The 23410-nt window shown below is 40.0% G+C and overlaps 1 protein-coding gene across 7 annotated transcripts in view; it reads right to left on the bottom strand.

Annotated features, from left to right (window-relative positions):
• PPA2 (inorganic pyrophosphatase 2) overlaps positions 1–23410 on the bottom strand; it is a 229728-nt gene that overhangs the window by 195084 nt on the left and 11234 nt on the right. For all 7 annotated transcript variants that reach the window (XM_062199795.1, XM_062199791.1, XM_062199790.1 and 4 more), the window contains exons 2-3: positions 7727–7791; positions 4054–4098 (exon numbers count right to left, since the gene is read on the bottom strand). In XM_062199795.1, coding sequence (XP_062055779.1) covers positions 4054–4098; positions 7727–7791 — 110 coding nt within the window. The remainder of the gene's footprint in view (positions 1–4053; positions 4099–7726; positions 7792–23410) is intronic.

Below are 23410 nucleotides of genomic sequence, written 5' to 3'. Positions count from 1 at the left end.
TTTTTATCTTTATATTCATTGCCCCTAAAAGAATGCTCAAGTTTTCCTATAAAAAAATGTTTAGAGTCTACATGATATACTTATCTTCCTAATACCTAATATTTTTCTAAAAATTAGAGAAGTTGCTTAGAAACAGGAGAATTTAAGCCACCATGTTACCTGGCTACTACTGCACAGCATTAGCAGTTACTACATGTCTGGAAGTATCTGTGCAGAGCACTGACAACTAGAATGGAGTCAGAAAATGTTCGTTCATGCTTATTCTCCAATTAAAATAGGAGAGAGAGGCTGGATTACCTCATGTAAGCATTCAGTCTCAGTTTTCCACTCTGAAAATCTGTCACTCACCACACAAGGCCATTAGGAAGATCAACTGTATAATTGAAATGAAAATATACAGAATATGATGAAGTAAAACATTTTGAAAATACTAAGACCATGTTTAAATCCAAGTTATGATTATGAATTAAAATTAAGGATATCAACAATTAGACTGATGTCTATTTAAACTCAGCTTGTACAGCCAGTGATCTAATAGTCCCTTAAGTTACAAATGGACCACTGCTTCTTTTTCTCACTTCTGAGCCTAACGGAATGCTTAAATCAAGAGACTGAGTCACAAAAGCAAGTAAAAATAATTTCCCATAGTTTGCCTTCCAAAAACAGAGTCAAAGTTAAAGTTGATTTGCATGCCATTTTGCTATCAATAACTAACAACTTATGGATTCACTTTGGTTTAAAACAGTGCTACTTCAAGTAAGGCCGTGGACCAAGTCCAATCTGCAACCTGATCATTATTGATTCATTTAGACATATTTGTAGAACCTGGACAGAGTAATTTTCAAGTCCATTGAATTTAATAATCAAAAACTTGAACTTATATTCTACTTTCACAATAATTTAATTTTATTTTTTTTAAAGTTATCAGTTTACAAGAGATTGGAAATCCAAAAAACTTGTCCTTCACCACAGATTATCTGAGAAACAGTGATTTCATATTCTCAATTGTGCCACACATCAAAATCACCTGGTGAGCTTTGGCCAATTTAAAGCTCTCGAACCGGGGCCAGTGCGGTGGCACCGTGGGTTAAAGCACTGACTTACAGTGCCAGCATTCCATATGGGTGCTGGTTTGAGTCCCAGTTGCTCCACTTCCCATCAATCTCTCTGCTAATGACCTGGGAAAGCAGTGCAAGATGGTCCAAGTCCTTGGGCCCCTGCACCCATGTGGGAGACCCAGAAGAAGCTCCTGGCTCCTGGCTCTGGATTGGCCCAGCTCCAGCCATTGTGGCCATTTGGGGAGTGAACTAGCGGATGGAGGATCTCTCTCTGTCTCTACTTCTCTAACTCTGCTTTCAAATAAATAAAATAAATCTTTAAAAAATATGAAATAAAAAAAAGCTCTCTAGGCAATTTTAATATTCAGCTGAGGTTGATTTACAGCATTGCAAAATCCTAAGGGTTCTTTGTGAAACACAGGATGCTGTTAATTCAAAGAATGCCATTTATACAATTAATGCAAATACATATTGAACCACAAAAGTAATGATGGCTTTATTAAGTTTTTCCAGATAAAACTAAAGGTTACAAATGGCAAAACCTTAAATTCATAATGAGATTCACAACAAAGCCGAGAATGAATTCTCCACAATTGCTCCTTGGTTGAAAGTCTCATACCTATCTTAGTAACGTTATACACAGGCCTGCTGCTATGTTTCATTTTCCATGGTCTTTTATGAGGTACCCCTGCACCTGTTTAAATATATCTGAAGTAGCTGTTAAAAAGAAAAACTGAAGTAAATAGCAGATGTTTGCATAATTTATTCATCCCTGAAAGCCTAGCTATAGGAGAACAAATGCATATGGCTGAATACTCTGAGATGACAGAGAAGACCAAGCTGGTGACAATCATTTTTTTATACAATGACACCTAACCAAACCACTCCCAGAGACTTGAGTTAGGCTGAAACAACAATATATGAATAGATTTGAATTTTAAGCCTGTAAACCACACAACTCTCTCTCTCATCACTAGTTCCTGATCACTGAAGAGCTTACTGCCTGTCAGTCTTGCTTCCTTCAAGCTAAAATGCATTCAGCCTGGAATTTTTTTAAAGCTGTTGTGAGTCTGGTTTTCCTAAAATTAGTGGTAATTTTAAACCAACAATGTTCTGCCAAAATTTATTAGAAAATCAAAAGATAAAAGGGGCATGAAACAAATCAGAAAGTTGTATATATGGCAGGGATAGTTAATTCCCCTTTTAGTCTTTTTTTTTTTCTCCTCTTCATTTTTACCTTGTATTTCTGTTGCAGAAATAAACAAGAAAAACCAGTAACATATATGAAAAAGCAGTCAGTATGCTTTATACACTAAGGGCATAAAAAGGAAGAAATCACTCTTCTTTCCTCTCTAACTCTTAAACTTTCAAGTAAATTCAAATTAGACAGTCCCCAAAATATAAAACTGTGTTCTAAGAATTACATTTAAATCTGATTGTCTGGACTAAGGCTTTATTTTTGCCATGAAAGTGACTGTTTCAGGTGAACACACAGAGTCCCCAGGAACCCACAAAGCCTTGAATCTTTGAATATATGTTCCTCCTACATCTGTGACAGTAGTCCTCAAACTTCATGTCTAGGGTGCACCTGGGACACTTGTTCAATGTCTACATTAACGAGGCCCCATCAAGCAGAGACTCTCATTGAGCAGATATGGAATGGGGCCAGGAATATGAATTTTAATCAAGCATTCTAAGTGGTTCTAGTGTAGATGACTCAAGAACCATTCTGACAAGCATCAATTTAGGAAAATAGAAAATGAATGGCAGGCAAAAGTTACAAGAATTAAACAGTTCCACACAGCTACGTATAGAAGTGAAGTCAAAGGCTAGATTCCTAAGTTTCAGTTAAGGCAGAGGACACACGGAAATGGGGTTAGAAAAGTAAACTGAAGGCAGGAAGGTGGCAGGAGAAGCTGTCTAGCACCAGCAGGATGACAGGGCACCTAGAGCAAGAGATGGGATGGCAAACGACAATCAGTCTGTGCTTATTTTAGGAAAAGAACTGAAAGATTTGACAATCACATATTTAAAGCATTTATTTAAATATTAACTTTAGCATATAGTTGGTTAACTTTTTTCTTCTCCCAAAAACTGTTATTGGAGGGGGGAAAAAAAGTCTCTCAAACCGGCCGGCGCCGTGGCTCAACAGGCTAATCCTCCGCCTTGCGGCGCCGGCACACCGGGTTCTAGTCCCGGTTGGGGCACCGATCCTGTCCCGGTTGCCCCTCTTCCAGGCCAGCTCTCTGCTGTGGCCAGGGAGTGCAGTGGAGGACGGCCCAAGTCCCTGGGCCCTGCACCCCAGGGGAGACCAGGATAAGCACCTGGCTCCTGCCATCGGAACAGCGCGGTGCGCCGGCCGCAGCGCGCTACCGCAGCGGCCATTGGAGGGTGAACCAACGGCAAAAGGAAGACCTTTCTCTCTGTCTCTCTCTCTCACTGTCCACTCTGCCTGTCAAAAAAAAAAAAAAAAAAAAAAAAAAAAGTCTCTCAAACCATCTTCTCTCTCAATAAAACAAAGAAACTGACAAACTTTCAAGTATACCATGGACTTCAGACCACCCACCATGATTAAGCAACTTGCTACTAAAATACGGGTTCATGCCTTGATTCTATCAAACGGCAATAAAGTACCTATAACTACAGAGATAGAACATAGAACAGAGGTTACTAGGGGCTTAGAGGCAGAGGAAAATGGGCAATGATTTAATGAATACAGAGTTTCGGGTTGTGATGATGAAAAATTCTGGAGATGGACAGTGGTGATGATTGCACAGTGATGTGAAAGTATCTAGTGACACTGAATTGTACTAAAGAAGGTTGAAATGGTAATTTTACACTTTACAATGTAAAGGTTAAATGGTGGTGTCTGCCGTAACGGTCTCAGAGAGTTACTAGAAGATCAGAATTTACATAAGAGGCTCGCAATGGTAAAAACTTTAGAAGCACTTTTACAAAGGCAAACTATCATCAAAATCTTTAACAGTGTATATACCTCATATTCATCATTTCGTGCTTTCTTTGTAGGAATGCCATTTTCCTATAAAAGAAAAGACGATATTTATGATTGTAATATTTCATGAAAGAATACAGATGCACTGCATAGCAGTAAAAATATGCCTGTAGGAGGCAGGCATCTGGCGTGGGATGCCTGCATCCCATATTCAAGGGCCTGGGTTCCAGTCCTGGCTCACCTCCTGATTCCAGCTTTCTGTTAATGCTGCACCCTGAGAGGCTGCAGGTGATGCCACAAGCAGTTGAGTCCCTTCCATCCACAAGGGAGATCCCCGCTCCAGGCCTCAGCCTGATCCGGCCCTGGCTATTGTAGGCATTAGGAGAATGAACGGGCAACTGGGAGATCTCTTTCTCTCTTTCTCTTTTTGTCAATCTCTTTTTTTTTCTCTCTCTCTCTTAAATAAGTAAAAGAAATTTTAAAAATTTAAAACATCTATTAAATATTCTAAGATAGAGCTATCCAAACATTTGACTCAACAAACTACCAAATGCCCAGTTACTTTTTCTCTGGGCATTTGAGTCCCCAGCGACTACAGCATCAAAGTATTTCATAAAATAAATTATCAGAAAAGCTAAATCTCTTTCAAGTTTATTTTCCAAGTTTTATAAAATAAGCAAAGGCTCTGTTCAGTCCTAAAGGAAAGACTGGAAGCTTCCAGTGATTATGCTTAAAACAGTCATTTCGTTATTGAAATGAAGCTCCAGGGAGCATAACTAACAAGCCATGAAAGCACTGGGCTGTACCTCCCGCCTGTGAATTCCACCAAGGTGTGATAACTATGCCACCACCAAGCACTTTTAAATTAAAACAGACTACATGGTGAGCTGGGAAGAAAAATTATGCCATTCACAAATGCTAAGTATACATAATATTTATACAGCAAAACAACCATTAATGAAGGAAACAAAATAAATAGAAAAATAATTATTCTAAGTCAGCCCTAAAATATTTCTGTTCCCAAATTACTGCATTCCAGAGGACAAGGTGCGAGAGTTCTGAAAACTGGGGAAATCTTTGTATATAATCTCTGTGGGTGCCAACCTCCACATCCTCAGACATTGGCATACCCTTTTAGATTCTGCCCTGTTCTACCAATTTTGCCTAATCCCAAATCTCATATTCTTGAAAACCAAAGCCCCTTAGACTGTATATTATATCTACTGAGATGTTTTCAGATTACTCTTACTTCTACCTCCATCCTTATTTATTACATATTATTGTTACTTATTACATATTATTATTTTTTAAAGATTTAATTATTTTAATTTTGAAAGTCAGAGTTACACAGAGAGAGGAGAGGCAGAGAGAGAGAGAGAGACAGACCAAGAGGTCTTCCATCCGCTGGTTCACTCCCCAGATGGCCACAACGGCCAGAGCTGCGCCGATCCGAAGCCAGGAGCCAGGAGATTCCTCCAGGTCTCCCACGCGGATGCAGGGACCCAGGGACTTGGGCCATCTTCTACTGCTTTCTCAGGCCATAGCAGAGAGCTGGACAGGAAGTGGAGCAGCCGGGACTCAAACCGGCACCCATATGGGATGCCGGCACTGAGGGCGGTGGCTTTACCCACTACACCATAGCACTGGCCCCATATTATTGTTATTATTAGATACACAGTTTGCTAGGGTGTATACCTCACAACACTACCCAGTAGTCACTATTGTCTTACATCTCCCTGTTGTACATTGACAGTACTTAACTTTATCTGGCTGTCCTGTTTGCAGGTTGTCTGTCTCCTCAAACTGAATGGAAGCTACCTCTATCTTATTCACGTCTACATTCCCAGTGCCTGGAACAGTACCTGGTTCATAACAAGCAAACAATGATTTTTTTTTTTTTTTGAATATGTAAGTGAATGCAAGCACTTCTGGATGAAAGCAAGGAGAAGTATTGGGCAACGTGATATTATTTAGGTTTGATGATTCATTGCCCAAAATAAAACATATGAGCATACACACACACACTCTCTCTCCCTCTCTCTTACATTCACAGAGACACACAGCAACAGAGTTTCTTCTGTCCTCTCTGGTTTCTTTCTCTCTCTCAGATTGATAGAACTCCTTGCCCTGCATCTAAACACTTAGAAGTGATGATCTGGGGGTGTTATACAAGTGAAGTAAAGAGTACAAACTGGAGGCAGAGAACCTAAATTCAATCCCACCTCAACAACAGACAAGATCTGTGGCCAGGAGCAAGGTACCTCACCTCAAAATAACAATAATAGCAGTTCCAGAAGGACTGAGATAATGTACGGCAAGCAGTGATCGCATAGCCTGGCTAAGGTCACAAGAATTACATGAGTCCTCACTATTCTCCCCACTGCCAACACTGTTGACAGTTGGGTACTCTGAAGGCCTGGAAGGCAGCATGAGTCCCACTTTAGTGGTCCATGACTTTATGATGATGTATGGCATTCAGCCTCTGAGGTAAGTAACCCTAAGAAGGTCAAACTATACTTTGCCTCTGAAGCAGCTTCCTCACTTCTTCACTGGCCTCTCCCCCTACACTGATCTCCCCACAGTCCTAGAAAACTCAACCTCAGAAATGGTCAGGACACCTGAGTCCCAGGTCAGAATGCCTGGTTATGAGGCGAGGCTCAGCTTCTGATTCCAGCTTTCTGCTAATACAGACCCTGGGAGGTAGAGGATAATGGTCAAGTGGTTGGATTCCTCCACCCATGTGGGAGAAGAGGATGGAGTTTCTGGCTCCTGGCTTTAATGTTTTTCAGCTCAGGCCATTGTGGGCATTTGGGGAGTGAAGCAACAGATGGGAGCACTCCAGCAAGTTTCCTGTCTCTCTCTCTCTCTCTGCCTCTCATGTTGAAAAGAAAAGGAAAAAAAAAAAAAAAAAGACCTAAATAATAAAGAAAACCCAATCCATTAACAAGTCCTATATAATCAAAACCCAGGATGTAGTCCTGGTTATTTACTTTACTCAACACTCACTACTTGCATTTTAAGGAAATAATTTCCAAATCAGTGATAATCATTAGTATCTGTTACCAAATATATCATCTGGCCAATTAATCAGAAGAGACCTCAAAACGCCCCCAGTGAATTCTGAGGCCAATTACAGCAGCAATTCTACTCATACGTGGCTTATATCCTCTACCCACGTAAAAACTCTAGTGACTTATGTCCCAAAATGGTAACTGTTTAAACACCTCCACTTTTTCTCAGTCTTATTTTTCTAGTACCTTTTCTGCAGAATTTTTAGCATGAGATCAGTAGTCACAAATGTTAGTTCAAAACCTGGATCTGGAACTCACAAGCTATGCAACCTTAGACAAGTCAATAAAATACCTTCAGCCTTAGTTAGTGTCCTTGGAGATTAAAATAGCAATTCATAGGGATTAAATAAAATATATCCACACAGTAGCCAGCAAATTGAAAAGAATTCATAAATGTTAACCACACTGCTTTAAAAATAAACCTCTAGTTGGTTTATTACCCTTAAGCCTTTATTTCCTATCAAATTTTAAGCTGTATGGATCATTAACACCCTTTCCTCCAAATCCTCCAAATTCACACAGGAAGCTTCCAATCTTGTTACAATACTCTGTCCTCCCGACCACTCTGAAGGTACATCCAGAAAGCATTTTATTGTGACACAGAAATGAATTACATTCATCCCCAAAGCAAGTAAAAACAATACCTCTTTAGACTCCACTTTCAGAGGAATATCATGAAAGGGGGAAATGTAGTGGCCAGCTACATCCTCTGCAAAGAAAATAAAAGCAGAATTAAAGCAAAGAACACATTCTTCTTTAATACATCAGCAATATCCTCGGCTATTTTAAGCTTACTTTTACTTTATTTACCTCTAAATTTAACTTCTAAAACTTCTTCAATCTAAGGGTCAAAGAGAAACATATAACAAGTAAACTATGTTCGGTTGCTGCAATCATTTACTTACGCCTGTGACTTAAAATATCCAAAAGCAGAAAGTTTAAAATAGACTATGGTAAGTGGTAAATGGTAAACGTGATGTCAATTTCCCTGGGAGAAACCAAACTAAGCAATTTCCAATATCCACCTACAACCCACAAACCCACAGCAAGAAAGGTCCAAAGATCCCAAAGGTCCCATGCAACTAAAAGAAATGAATTATTTGACAATAGCAAATTTCAGTAATAGAAACTACCTTAAAAGTTGTATACTGGGTATTGCAGCTCAATTCACAATAGCTAAGACCTGGAACCAACCCAAATGCCCATCAACAGTAGACTGGATAAAGAAATTATGGGACATGTACTCTATAGAATACTATACAGCAGGCCGGCGCCGTGGCTCAACAGGCTAATCCTCCGCCTTGCGGTGCCGGCACACCGGGTTCTAGTCCCGGTCGGGGCACCGATCCTGTCCCGGTTGCCCCTCTTCCAGGCCAGCTCTCTGCTGTGGCCAGGGAGTGCAGTGGAGGATGGCCCAAGTGTTTGGGCTCTGCACCCCATGGGAGACCAGGATAAGCACCTGGCTCCTGCCATCGGAACAGCGCGGTGCGCCGGCCGCAGCGCGCTACCGCGGCGGCCATTAGAGGGTGAACCAACGGCAAAGGAAGACCTTTCTCTCTGTCTCTCTCTCTCTCACTGTCCACTCTGCCTGTCAAAAATAAAAATTATAAAAAAAAAAAAAAAAGAATACTATACAGCAGTCAAAAACAATGAAACCCGGTCATTTGCAACAAGATGGAGCAATCTGGAAAACATCATGCTGAGTGAATTAAGCCAGTCCCAAAGAGACAAATCTCATTTGTTTTCCCTGATTGGTGACAACTAACTGAGCACCAAAGGGGAAACTTGTTGAAGTGAAATGGACACTATAAGAAACAATGACCTGATCAGCTCTTGTCCTGAATGTTGATGTACAACTTAATACTTTATCCTTTTTAGTATTTTTTGTTGTTGTTCTAGTACCAGTGGTTGAACTCTGTAATTAACACACAATTATTCTTAGGTGTTTAAATTTTAACTGAAAAGTGATCCCTGTTAAATTTAAGAGTGGAAAAAGAGAGGGATGAGATGTACAATTTGGGACGTGCTCAATCGGACTTGCCCCAAATGGTGGAGTTAGAAATGTGCCAGGGGATTCCAATACAATCGCATCAAGGTGGCATGTACCAATGCCATCTCACTAGTCCAAGTGATCCATCTCAGTACATAATTGATGACTCTGATAGGTCTAAGAGTCAAAGGGATCACACAAACAAGACAAGTGTCTGCTAATACTAACTGATAGAATCAAAAAGGGAGAAAAGGATCCAACATGGGAAGCGAGATACACAGCAAACTCATAGAATGGCAGATGTCCTAAATAGCACTCTGGCCTCAGAATCAGCCCTTAAGGCATTCGGATCTGGCTGAAGAGCCCATGAGAGTATTGTAGGCATGGAAAGCCAAGATACCCTGGGAAAAAAAAAAAAAGACCTAAAGGAAAGGTCTCTGCGAGTGAGATCCCAGTGGAAAGAACGGGGCCATCAAAGAAGGAGGTACTTTTCTCTGAAGGGAGGAGAGAACTTCCACTTTGACTATGACCCTATCGGAATAAGATCAAAGTCGGCGAACCTTAAAGGCTTCCATAGCCTTGGCAACTCATGACTAGAGCCTAGGGAGATTACTGACGCCATAAACAAGAGTGTCAAATTGTTAAGTCAACAACAGGAGTCACTGTGTACTTACATCTCATGTGGGATCTGTCCTTAATGTGTTGTCTAATGTGAAGTGATGCTATAACTAGTACTAAAACAGTATTTTTACACTTTGTGTTTCTGTGTGGGTGCAAACTGATGAAATCTTTACTTAGTATATACTGAATTGATCTTCTGTATATAAAGATAATTGAAAATGAAAAAAAAAAAAACCACCTGGTGTTAAATTGGAAATTGCATAGAAAATTAATTAATTTTTAAAAAATATCATGTAGGATCTCTGTCTTTAATGTGCCGTACACTGTGATCACTGTGATTTAATGCTATAACTAGTACTCCAACAGTATTTTTCACTTTGTGTTGCTATGTGGGGGCAAACTGTTGAAATCTTTGCTTAATATATACTGAACTGATCTTCTGTATATAAAGAGAATTGAAAATGAATCTTGATGTGAATGGAAGGGGAGAGGGAGCGGGTAAGGGGAGGGTTGCGGGTGGGAGGGAAGTTACGGGGGGGAAGCCATTGTAATCCATAAGCTGTACTTTGGAAATTTATATTCATTAAGTAAAAGTTAAAAAAAAAAAAAGTTGTATACTGGGGCCAGTGTTGTAGCATAGCAGATAAAGCCACTATCTGCAATGCCAGCATCCCACATGAGTGCTGGCTCAAGCCCCAGCTGCTGCATTTCTGATCCAGCTCCCTGCTAATGGCCTGGGAAAGCAGAGGAGGATGGCCCAAGTGCTTAGGCCCCTGTCACCCATGTGGGAGACCAGAAGAAGCTCCTAGACCTAGCTCCTGGCTTCAGCCTGGCTCTGCCCTGGCAGGGACAGCCACTTTGAGAGTGACCCAGCAGATGGAAGATCTCTATGTCTCTCCAAGTCTCTGTAACTCTTTAAAATAAAAATAAATCTTAAAACAGTTGTATACTGTGATGTATATTTTAACTACTTTAAAAATTTATATTCTTTTACAAATATGATGAATTAATATGCACATTTATGGCAATACAGGTGTTTCCAAAAGCCAGGTTGAATATTGCCATACAAAATTTTCACTTTGTAATTTCCTAAATCAGAGTATGTTTCACCTTTTGCTATACTGCTTATTTTACATAATTTTCAAATTTAGACTTTGAAAAAACTGTAATAAAATAAAGAAGAATTAGTTGCCTCCCAATAGCAATAAGCACATCAAGCACCTAGATCTTGATTTCTAATACCACTGAGCATCTAGTAATGTCAGAATCCACCAAGTACTCAAAATAAATAAATAAATAAGATTGGAAGTATGTTAAAAGGAGACATGAGGGGTCGCACTGTGGTACAGTAGGTTAAACCTTTACCTGCAGCACCAGCATCCCATATGGGCACTAGTTTGAGTCCCAGCTGTTCTAATATGCCTGGGAAAGCAGTGGAAGATGACCCAAATGCATAGGCCCCTACACTCACGTAGGAGACCCAGAAGAAGCTACTGTCCCTGGCTTCGGATTGGCCCAGCTCCAGCCATCTGTGGGGAGTGAACCAGTGGATGGAAGACTTCTCTCTCTCTCTCTCTCTCTGTAATTCAGCCTCTCAAATAAATAAATCTTGAGAGAGAGAGAGAGAGAGACAGAGACATGAGCCAACCTGAAGGATTTTCCAAGGGCCTAGTCTGCAAGAATTAGAGCAATAAGTAATGGAGTACTAAATTAGAATTCAATATATAAATAAATAAATATATAAATAAATAAATCTTGGAGGCCAGTTAGCTTACTTGGTTAGAGCGCGGTGCTAATATACATGAATTTAGACTGACATAAACAAGCGATTGAATAAATAAATAAGTGGAGAAAACACAAATCAAAGACTGAGAAATTATACCAGATTGGAGACTAAGGAAATATGATAACTGAATCCTGAACTGGATCCTAGAATAGAACAGTTAAGTGAAATCTGAGTTCAGTTAAGAGGATGTACCAATGTCGGTTTTTCAGTTTTGACAACAGTGCAATGGAAATAAAAGATGTTAACATTTGGGAAAACTGGGTCTGGGGTGTACTAGAATTCTGCACTGTCTTTGCAATTCTTCCAAATCTAAAATGACTCCAAAGTAAAAAATTTATTAAATATCAAAAAGAGTCAGCCCTGACTAAAAAATAGAAGCATATAATTAAACAATGACCTCTACCCTGCCAAATAATTTTTTTAAACATTTACTTTTTATTTATTTGAAAGGTAGAGTAACAGAAAGAGAAAAAGGAGAGACAGTGAAAGAGGGAGGTTCAAATGGCTATGATGGATGGGGCTAGGCCAGACCAAAGCCAGGAGCCTGGAACTCCAGCTGGATTTCCCACATGGGTGGAAGAGGACCAAGCACTTGGATTATCTTCTACCGCCTTCCCAGGTACATTAGCAGGGAGCTGAATTAGAAGAAGAGCAGCCAGGATTTGAACCAGTGCTACAAATGAGATGCCAGCATCACATAGCCCTCCATCAAAATTTTACTTCCCCTCTTCCATGCTGTGTGTACTTAGCACTAGAATTAAGTTATGAAGGAAACAGTTCTTGTTTTTGTTTTTTTTTTTTTTTTTGCTGTTATGCTTTCTACTGGATCTCTCACATCTGGCAAAGTACTGAGCACCTAAAAGGCTCTCAAAAGTAAATGTCTTTCCACTCCAAACAATATAAATGTTCTTTTCCCACCTTAACAAGAAGGTAACTCCTAAAGGACCTGTGCAAAGTGTGGACAGAGATGAGAAGAGTATATAAGAAACTTGCTGTGATCAATAACAGTTTTCATTCATTAAAGGAGTGAACTTTAAAAAAAAAAAAAAACAAACAACTTCCCTTTTCCACATTATATTAGGCATCAAATTCTCTGCCTGATATTTGAAGCTATCTATGAGTAATACAAGATACAAGAAATGAGGCCGGTGCTGTGGCATAGTGAATAAAGCCACTGCATCCCATGGGCGCCACTTCAACTCCTAGCTGCTCCACTTCCAATTCAGTTCCTACTAATGTGGATGGGAAAGCAATGGAAGATGGCTCAAGTACTTGGGGCCTTCACCCATGTGGGAGACCCAGATGAAACTCCTGGCCCTTTGCTTTGGATTGGCCCAACTCCAACCATTGCAGTCATTTACAGAGTGAACCAGCAGATGAACTCACTCTGCCTGTCAAATAAAAAAAGAAAAAGAAAAAAGTACACAAGGGCCGGCGCCATGGCTCACTTGGTTAATCCTCTGCCTGCAGCACCGGCATCCCATATGGGTGACGGGTTCTAGTCCCGGTTGCTCCTCTTCCAGTCCAGCTCTCTTCTGTGGCCCGGGAAGGCAGTGGAGGATGGCCCAATTGCATGGACCCCTGCACCCGCATGGGAGACCAGAAGGAAGCACCTGGCTCCTGGCTTCCGATCGGCGCAACGCCGGCCATAGTGCCCATTTGGGTGGTGAACTAATGGAAGGAAGACGTTTCTCTCTGTCTCTCTCTCACTGTCTGTCAAATTTAAAAAAAAAAAAAAAAAACACACAAGAAACAAAACTGCCAATTTTTTGCATGATTATTTACTTTTTATGAATAATGAAGATACTTTTTTGAAAAAGATTACTTATTTGAAAGGCAGTTACAGAGAAGGAGAGACAGAGAGAGAAATCTTCGATGCACTGGTAAACTCCCCAAATGGCTCCAACAGCCAGGACTTGGCCAGGCCAAAGTCAGGAGTTTGAACTCCACCTCGGTCTCCCACGTGGATGCAGGAACCCAAGCACTTGGGCCATCTTCCGCTGCTTTTTGCAGGCAGAGAAAAGAGGAACACATCTACAACACACTGCACAAAGTGAAAGAAGCTGGACTCAAACAATTCCATTTCTATAGCATTCTGAAAGAGGCAAAACTCTAGGGATCAACAACAGACCAGTGGTTGCCAGGGGCTGAAGGTAGAAAGGGTAGGAGTGACTCTGAGGGGAAATCACAAAACAAGTTTTTAGAGTGTGGGACTATTCTCTAGCTTGTCTGGGATGATGTTTCAACAAATCCATACCCTGTCAGCACTCAGAACTGTTCATAAAAGTGAGCGATTTTGTTGTATATAATTTTAGAAGTAAATATGGAGCCTAAGGAAACTAGAAGGAAGTTAAGAAGATATATAGTAATGCACAAATGGAAGCTCATGTCCCAAGAACAATCATCAGTTGGATTGTTCTGTTTTAAGTCACAAAAGCGAAAAAAGGGGAAAATCTGGAGAAGAAAAACACAACTACTCAACAGTTCACTTCAGTTGTTACATTTGAGACCTACCATTGCAGTGTAAATTAACAATAATTTCAGCTATAAGAATTCAAGTAGCTTGGCAAACCAGGGAAATTATTACATTAAGGGAGTTAAAAAATGAAAAACTTCCCAGAATATCTGGGCTAACTTTGTAGTTAAGAATGAACGATAACTCTAGGACACTGCTTTGGAATTAAACTTCCCTAATATTCCAACATTCATGTTACCTGTAGACTAGCCCTTGAAACTTACTAAGATGTACTAAGGGGCCGGTGCTGCAGCGTAGCAGGTAAAGCCGCCACCTTCAGTGCCAGCATCCCATACTGAAGCCAGTTCAAGTCCCGGCTGCACCACTTCTGATCCAGCTCTCTGCAATGGCCTGGGAAAGCAGTAGAAGATGGCTCAAGTCCTTGGGCCCCTGCACCAGCATGAGAGACCCACAAGAAGTTCCTGGCTCCTGGCTTCAGATTGGCCCAGCTCTGGCCATTGCAGGCCTTTGGGATAGAACACCTCTATATCTCTTTCTGCCTCTCTCTGTTAACTCTGCCTTTCAAATAAATAAATCTTTTTTAAAAAAGAAAAGAAAACCTTAAAATTTGTGAGAATTATTCTTAGATGTTCCCAAATCAGGACCTAAATATTATATTCAAACACTAAGATAACCCCAGTGTATATGTTTATACATTTAAATTGTTTACTAGGTCAGTCGTTGGGAGGTTCCAAGATGGCAGAACAGGGAGGAAGCTCACCGATAGACCAGGAAAGATAGTCTAATAAAAATGGAGATAGTGTAGTCTCAGGGAACAGTTAGGGAAAAAATAAAATAAATAGCAAACAGAAATTGAAAGAATTTGTCACCACTCGTCCAGGCCTGCCAAAAGATGCTTTAAGATGTGTTACACACAGAAACATGGCCATCAATATGAAAGAAAGAAAATCTCTCAGTAAAAGATCACAGGAAGTTCAAAGCATATATTAGAAATATCTTTGGAAAATGGCAGGGCAAAGTCACTACTTATCAATAGTCACATTGAATGTACATGGCCTCAACTCTCCAGTTAAAAAGCACAGACTGGATGCATGGATTAAAAAACAAAACCCACCTATTTTCTGCCTACAAGAAACACATCTTTCCAACAAAGATGCATACCAACTGAAAGTGAAAGGTTGGAAAAAGAGATTCCATGCCAACAGAAACCAAAAAAGAGCCGGCGTAGCCATCTTAATATCAGACAAAATAAACATTAACACTAAAACTCTTAAGAGCAACAAAGAGGGGCTCTATATAATGATTAAGGGATCAATTCAACAGGAAGATGTAACTATTATAAACGTATATGCACCTAATATACAGCACGGGGTTATTTAAAAGATACGTTAAGGAACTTAAAGGAAGACTTAGACTCCAATACAATAGTATTGGGGGACTTCAATACTCCACTTTCAGCAATAGACAAATCAGCCAGACAGAAGATCAACAAGGAAACAGCACATTTAATCGACACTATAGACCAAATGGATCTAACAGATATCTACAGTACTTTTCATCCCACGCTTGAAGAATACACATTCATCTCAGCAGTACGTGGAACCTACTCTAGATTTGACCATATACTAGGCCATAAAGCAAGTCTCAGCAAATTCAAAAGAATCAAAATCATACCATGCATCGTCTCAGGCCACAATGGAATGAAGCTGAAATTAGCAACTCAGGAATCCCTATAGCATATGCAAACACATGGAGACTGAACAACATAGTCCTGAATGAACAGTGGGTCATAGAAGAAAACAAAAGAGAAATCAAAAACTTCCTAGAAATAAATGAAGATAACACAACATATCAAAACTTACAGGATACAGCAAAAGCAGTATTAAGAGGAAAGTTTATAGCAATAGGTGCCTACATCAAGAAATTGGAAAGGCACCAAATAAATGAGCTATCAATGCATCTCAAATATCTAGAAAAACTGCAGCAAACCAGACCCAAAACCAGTAGAAGAAAAATAATTAAAATTAGAGAAGAAATCAACAGAATTGAATAAAAAAAAATTACAAAAGATCAGCAAATGAAGAGCTGGTTTTTTGAAAACTAAACAAAATTGGAGCCAGCACCATGGCTCAATTGGTTAATCCTCCGCCTGCAGTGCCAGCATCCCATATGGGCACTGGGTTCTAGTCCCAGTTGCTCCTCTTCCAGTCCAGCTCACTACTGTGGCCCGGGAAGGCAGTGGAGGATGGCCCAATTGCATGGGCCCCTGCACCGGCATGAGAGACCAGGAAGAAGCACCTGGCTCCTGGCTTCAGATCGGTGAGAGCTGGCCATAGCAGCCATTTGGGGAGTGAACCAACGGAAGGGAAGACCTTTCACTCTGTTTCTCTCTCTGTCTATAACTCTAGCTGTCAAATGAAAAAACAAACAAAATTGACATACCATTGGCCCAACTAACTAAAAAAAGAAAAGAAAAGACCCAAATTAATAAAATCAGAGATGCAAAAGAAATGTAACAACAGACACCACAGAAATAAAAAGAGTCATCAGAAAGTACTACAAAGAGTTGTATGCCAGTAAACAGGGAAATCTATCAGAAATGGATAGATTCCTGGACACATACAACCTACCTAAACTGAACCATGAAGACATAGAAAACCTAAACGGACCCATAACTGAGACAGAAATTGAAACAGTAATAAAGGCCCTCCCAACAAAGAAAAGCCCAGGACTTCATGAATTCACTGCTGAATTCTATCAGACATTTAAAGAACTAACTCCAATTCTTCTCAAACTATTCAAAACAATGGAAAAAGAGGGAATCCTCCCAAATTCTTTCTATGAAGCCAGCATCACCTTAATTCCTAAGCCTGAAAAAGATGCAGCAGAGAAAGAGAATTACAGACCAATTTCCCTGATGAACATAGATGCAAAAATCCTCACTAAAATCCTGGCCAATAGAATGCAACAACACATCAGAAAGATCATCCACCCAGACCAAGTGGGATTCATCCCTGCTAGGCAGGGATGGTTCAATATTCAAAAATCAAAAATGTGATACACAACATTAACAAACTGCAGAAGAAAAACCATATGATTATCTCAATAGACGCAGAAAAAGTATTTGATAAAATACAATACCCTTTCATGATGAAAACTCTAAGCAAACTGGGTATGGAAGGAACATTCCTCAATACAATCAAACAATTGATGAAAAAACCCACAGCCAGCATCCTATTGAATGGGGAAAAGTTGGAAGCATTTCCACTGAGATCTGGTACCAGACAGGGATGCCCTCTCTCACCACTGCTATTCAATATAGTCATGGAAGTTTTAGCGAGAGCCATTACACAAGAAAAAAAATAAAGGGATACAAATTGGGAAGGAAGAAGTCAAACTATCCCTCTTTGCAGATGATATGATTCTTTATTTAGGGGATCCAAGAACTCTGGTAAGAAACTATTGGAACTCATAGAAGAGTTCGGCAAGGTAGCAGGATATAAAATCAATGCACAAAAATAACAGCCTTTGTATACACAGGCAATGGCATGACTGAGAAATAACTTCTAAGATCAATCCCATTCACAATAGCTACAAAAACAATCAAATACCGTGGAATAAACTTAACCAAGGAAGTCAAAGATCTCTACGATGAAAATTACAAAACCTTAAAGAAAGAAATAGAAGAGGATACCAAAAAATGGAAAAATCTTCCATGCTCATGGATTGGAAGAATCAATTTCATAAAAATTAACAATTTTCCCACAAGCAATTTATTGATTCAATGTGATACCATTCAAAATATCAAAGACATTCTTCTCAGATCTGGAAGAAATGATGCTGAAATTCATATGGAGGCACAGGAGACCTCGAATAGCTAAAGCAATCTTGTACAACAAAAACAAAGCCGGAGGCATCACAATATCAGATTTCAAGACATACTACAGGACAGTTATAATCAAGAGAGCATGGTACTGGTACAGAAACAGATGGACAGACCAATAGAACAGAACAGAAACAACAGAAATCACTCCATTCATCTACAACCAACTTACATTTGATCAAGGATCTAAAACTAATTCCTGGAGCAAGGACAGTCTATTCAACAAATGGTGCTGGGAAAACTGGATCTCCACATGCAGAAACATGAAGCAAGACCCCTACCTTACACCTTACACAAAAATCCACTCAACATGGATGAAGATCTAAGCCTACGACCCGACACCTTCAAATTATTAGAGAACATTGGAGAAACCCTGCAAGATATAGGCACAGGCAAAGCCTTCCTGGAAAATACTCCAATAGCACAGGCAGTCAAAGCCAAAATTAACAATTCGGATTATATCAAATTGAGAAGTTTCTGTACTGCAAAAGAAACAGTCTAGAGAGAGAAGAGGCAACCAACAGAATGGGAAAAATTACAAATTATGCAACCGATAAAGGATTAATAACCAGGATCTACAAAGAGATCAAGAAACTCCACAACATCCAAACAAACAACTCACTTAAGAGATGGGCCAAGGACCTCAACAGACATTTTCCAAAAGAGGAAATCCAAATGGCCAACAGACACATGGAAAAATGTTCAGGATCACTAACCATCAGGGAAATGCAAATCAAAGCCACAATGATGTTTCACATCACCCCGATTAGAATGGCTCACATACAGAAATCAACCAACAACAGATGCTGGCGAGAATGTGGGGGAAAAGGGACACTAACCCACTGTTGGTGGGAATGCAAGTACAGCCACTATGGAAGACAGTTTGGAGATTGCTCAGAAACCTGAATATAGCCCTACCACATGACCCAGCCATCCCACTCCTTGGAATTTAACCAAAGGAAATTAAATTGGCAAATAAAAGAGCTGTCTGCACCTCAATTCACAATAGCTAAGACATGGAATCAACCTAAATGCCCATCAACAGTAGACTGGATAAAGAAATTATGGGATATGAACTCTATAGAATACTATATAGCAGTCAATTTGTGACATGCTCAAACTGACTTGCCCCAAATGGAAGAGTCAGAAACATACCAGGGGATTCCAATTGAATCCAATCAAGGTTGCAGGTACCAATGCCATCTCACTAGTCCATTTGATCAATTTCTGTTCACAATTGATCATAATGATAGGACTAAGAGTCAAAGGGATCACATAAACAAGACTAGCGTCTGCGAATACTAACCGATAGAACAAAAAAGGGAGAGAAGGATCCAACATGGGAAGTGGGATACACAGCAGACTCATAGCCTCAGAATCAGCACTCTGGCCTCAGAATCAGCCCTTAAGGCATGCAGATCCGGTTGAAAAGCCCATGAGAGTATTTCAGGCATGGAAAGCCAAGACACTCTGGCAAAAAAAAAAAAAAAAACAAAAAACAAAACCTAAATGAAAGATCTCTGCGAGTGAGATCCCAGTGGAAAGAACAGGTCATCAAAGAAGGAGGTATCTTTCTCTGAAGGGAGGAGATGACTATGACCTTGTCTAAATATGATCAGAGTCAGTGAACTCAAAAGGCTTCCATAGCCTTGGCAACTCATGACAAGAGCCTAGGGTGATTACTGATGCCATAAACAAGAGTGTCAATTTGTTAAGTCAACAACAGGAGTCACTGTGCACTTACTCCTCATGTAGGATCTCTGTCCTTAATGTGCTATACATTGTGATTTAATACTATAACTAGTACTCAAACAGTATTTTTCACTTTGTGTTTCTATGTTGGTGCAAACTGTTGAAATCTTTACTTAATATATACTAAACTGATTTTCTGTATATAAAGAGAATTGAAAATGAATCTTGATGTAAATGGAAGGGGAGAGGGAGCGGGAGATGAGAGAGTTGCGGGTGGGATGGAAGTTATGGGGGGGAAGCCATTGTAATCCATAAGCTGTACTTTGGAAATTTATATTCATTAAGTAAAAGTTAAAAAAAAAGAAAAAGAAAAAAAATTAACCACTCCCCTCTGGAAGTGGGTTAAAAGTGGGCCATGGTGTGGCCCAGCCTGCTCTTTTTCCCTGGCCTCTAGCTAGGAAAGGGCTGGCTGTGGCCACGTGCTCTAGGCTTCCTGAACTAAATGCTCTTCCACGTGGCTGGTTCCTGGTGCTTGGTATGAACCCCTAATTACCTCTCACTCTCCTATGCATCTTTCTCACTAAATAAATGCTTAAAACGTTAAAAAAAAAAAAAAGGAATACTATACAGCAGTAAAAAAAATGAAATCTGGTCATTTGCAACTAAATGGAGGAATCTGGAAAACATCATGCTGAGTGAAATAAGCCAGTCCCAAAAGGACAAATATCATATGTCCTCCATGATTGGTGACAACTAACTGAGCACCTGAAAGGAAACCTGTGAAGTGAAATGGACACTGTGAGAAACAATGACTTGATTAGCCCTTGTCCAGGCTGTCGAGGAACAACTTACTACTTTATTCCTTTTAGCATTTTTTTGTTCTATTTAATACCATCATTTGAACTCTTTAATTACCACACAATTATTCTTAGGCGTTTAAATTTAACTGAAAAGTGATTCCTGTTTTAAATATAAGAGTGGGAGTAAGAGAGGGAGGAGATGTACAGTTCGGCACATGCTCACTAGGAATCACCCCTTATGGTAGTCCTAGAAAAGTTCCAGGGGATTCCAATTCAATCTCATCAAGGTGGCATGTACCAAAGCCATCTCACTAGTCAAAGTGATCAGTTTAAGTTCATAACTGATCATAATGATAGGATTAAGTATCAATGGGATCACATAAACAAGACTAGTGTCTGATAATAATAACTGATAGAATTAAAAAGGAGAGAATGATCCAACATGGGAAGCGGGATACACAGCAGACTCATAGAATGGTAGATGTCCTAAACAGCAGTCTAGCCTCAGAATCAGCCCTTAGGCATTCAGATCTGGCTAAAAAGCCCATGAGAGTTTTGCAGGCATGGAAAGCCAAGACACTGTGGGAAAAAAAAAGACAGAAAGAAAGACAGAAAGATAGAAAGATGACAGAAAGATAGAAAGAAAGAAAGAAAGTGACCTAAATGAAAGGAGGTACCTTTCTCTGAAGGGAGGAGAGAACTTCCACTTTGACTATGGCCTTGTCTAAATAAGATCGGAGTTGGCGAACTCAAGAGGCTTCCATAGCCTCGGCAGTTCATGACAAGAGCCTCAGGCGATTACTGATATCATAAATAAGAGTGTCAACTGTTAAATCAACAACAGGAGTCACTGTGCACTTACTCCCCATGCAGGATCTCTTTCCTTAATGTGTTGTACTATGAAAATTAATGGTAAAACTACTACTCAACCTGTACTCTATACTTCGTGTGTTTGGGTGGGTACAGTCTGTTGAAGTCTTCACTTAGTATACACTAAGTTGATCTTCTGTATATAAAGATAATTGGAAATGAATCTTGATGAAGACTGGGATGGGAGAGTGAGTGTGAGATGGGATGGTTGTGGGTGGGAGGGAAGTTATAGGGGGAAAAGCTGCTATAATCCAAAAGTTGTACTTTGGAAATTTATATTTCTTAAATAAAAGTTGAAAAAATATATAAAAAAAGAAAAAGAAATAAATTGTTTCCGAGTTCACAGTATGGGCAGAAACAGGAGTATAAATGAATCAATGTTCTGTAATTAGGGATTTGGATAACCATACCTACTAGAAGCTCTCTGGTATCATAAATTAAAAATAGTATTGGAAAAAAAGGAGAAAAATGTGAAAACATCTGTGAAAACATAAATATGGCCTTAGGGTTCAGATGATAATGCTTTGATGGATAATATACCTACAAATTTCACAGCAGTAATGAGTGACGAAGCCTGTTTCTCTGAAGCTTCATTTTCCTAGTAGTTCATTTCATTAAACTATATACATTTACAGAATGTTTAGTATGTAGAAGGTAATGTACTGGACTCAGACACAAATATGCTAGAAAGGGACACTTGGCCATGGCTAAGACAAGGCATTTACTCATCACCCACCTTTACCTGCTTCGTCTGGTGAGTTAAACACCAACAAATTCTCTCAGTACACTGAGAGTCAGTCATTTCCCAAATGCACAATGGAAGAAGGAGAACTCATTGAAAGTTTTCCAAGGGCCAGTGCTGTTATGATGCTCCACCAGAAGGGTTGTGAGAGAGATCCTCTAAAGCAGGTTTAAAGACACATTCCATGCATCTCAAGCCTCTGTCATGTAGATTACATTGCACATCTGAGCCATAGATAGGCAGAGTTGATGGCGCAAGCACTGAGGCAATGTATACCACTACTTAAAGACAACAGAGTAAATGAGAACTCCAGTATCTGAAGCTCAGACTGGCTGTTTTTTTTACAGTTGGAAGCAAGCTGTTGTTGTCAATTGTTTTAAAAATGACAATAATAAGTATTTTGCTGTTAACCAACACAATGCTTGAGATGATTCCTAGGTTACTGGTTATCGCGTGAACACAAAGAAACAAGTTGGGCAAAAGGAATGAGGAGGGAGTCAAGAGTTCTGTTTTGTACACATTAACCTTGAAAGATGCTTCTTAGAGCTTCAGGGAGAACTACAAAACAAAAAGCTAAATATGTAAATTTTGAGCTCAAAAACACATTGGGGCTAAAGGTACAAATCTGGGAATCACTGATAACATCTTATGCTATAGGACTTGATGTATCACCAGCGGGGGTGGGGCACGTCCCACCTACAGAGCCATTTGGTTGGCCCTGCCAAGCCAACTGCAGGTGGGACTCATATTCAATAAATCTGGTGCTAGTGTTGTGGCACAAATTAAGCCTCCACCTGCGATGCAGGCATCCCATATATGCACCCATTCAAGACTTGGCTGATCCATTTCTTTTTTTTTTTTATTAATTTTTTAAAGAATACAAATTTCCTAAGTACAACTTTAGGAATATAGTGATTATTCCCAGCATGCCTGCTCTCCCACGCACACTCTCAACCTTCTCCCATTCCCAGTCCCATTCTCCATTAAGATAGATTCATTTTCTTTCGTTTTTTTTTTTTTTTTTTTTTTTTTTTTAACAGGCAGAGTGGACAGTGAGATAGAGAGAGAGACAGAGAGAAAGGTCTTCCTTTTTGCCGTTGGTTCACCCTCCAATGGCCGCTGCGGCTGGCACACCGCGCTGATCCGAAGCCAGGAGCCAGGTGCTTCTCCTGGTCTCCCACGCGGGTGCAGGGCCCAAGGACTTGGGCCATCCTCCACTGCACTCCCAAGCCACAGCAGAGAGCTGGCCTGGAAAAGGAGCAACGGGGACAGAATCTGGCACCTCGACCGGGACTAGAACCCGGGGTGTCAGCACTGCAGGTGGAGGATTAGCCCATTGAGCTACGGCACCGGCAAGATTCATTTTCAATTAATTTTGTACTCAGAAGACTCATTCTATACTATGTAAAGATTTCAACAATTTGTACACACACACACACACATACACACACAAAACTGTTTGAGAACT

This window comes from Lepus europaeus, chromosome 8 (assembly GCF_033115175.1).
Source record: "Lepus europaeus isolate LE1 chromosome 8, mLepTim1.pri, whole genome shotgun sequence".
Lineage (NCBI taxonomy): Eukaryota > Metazoa > Chordata > Mammalia > Lagomorpha > Leporidae > Lepus > Lepus europaeus.
Note: the sequence above shows the minus strand (reverse complement) of the source record. Positions and strands in the feature narration are given on the sequence as shown.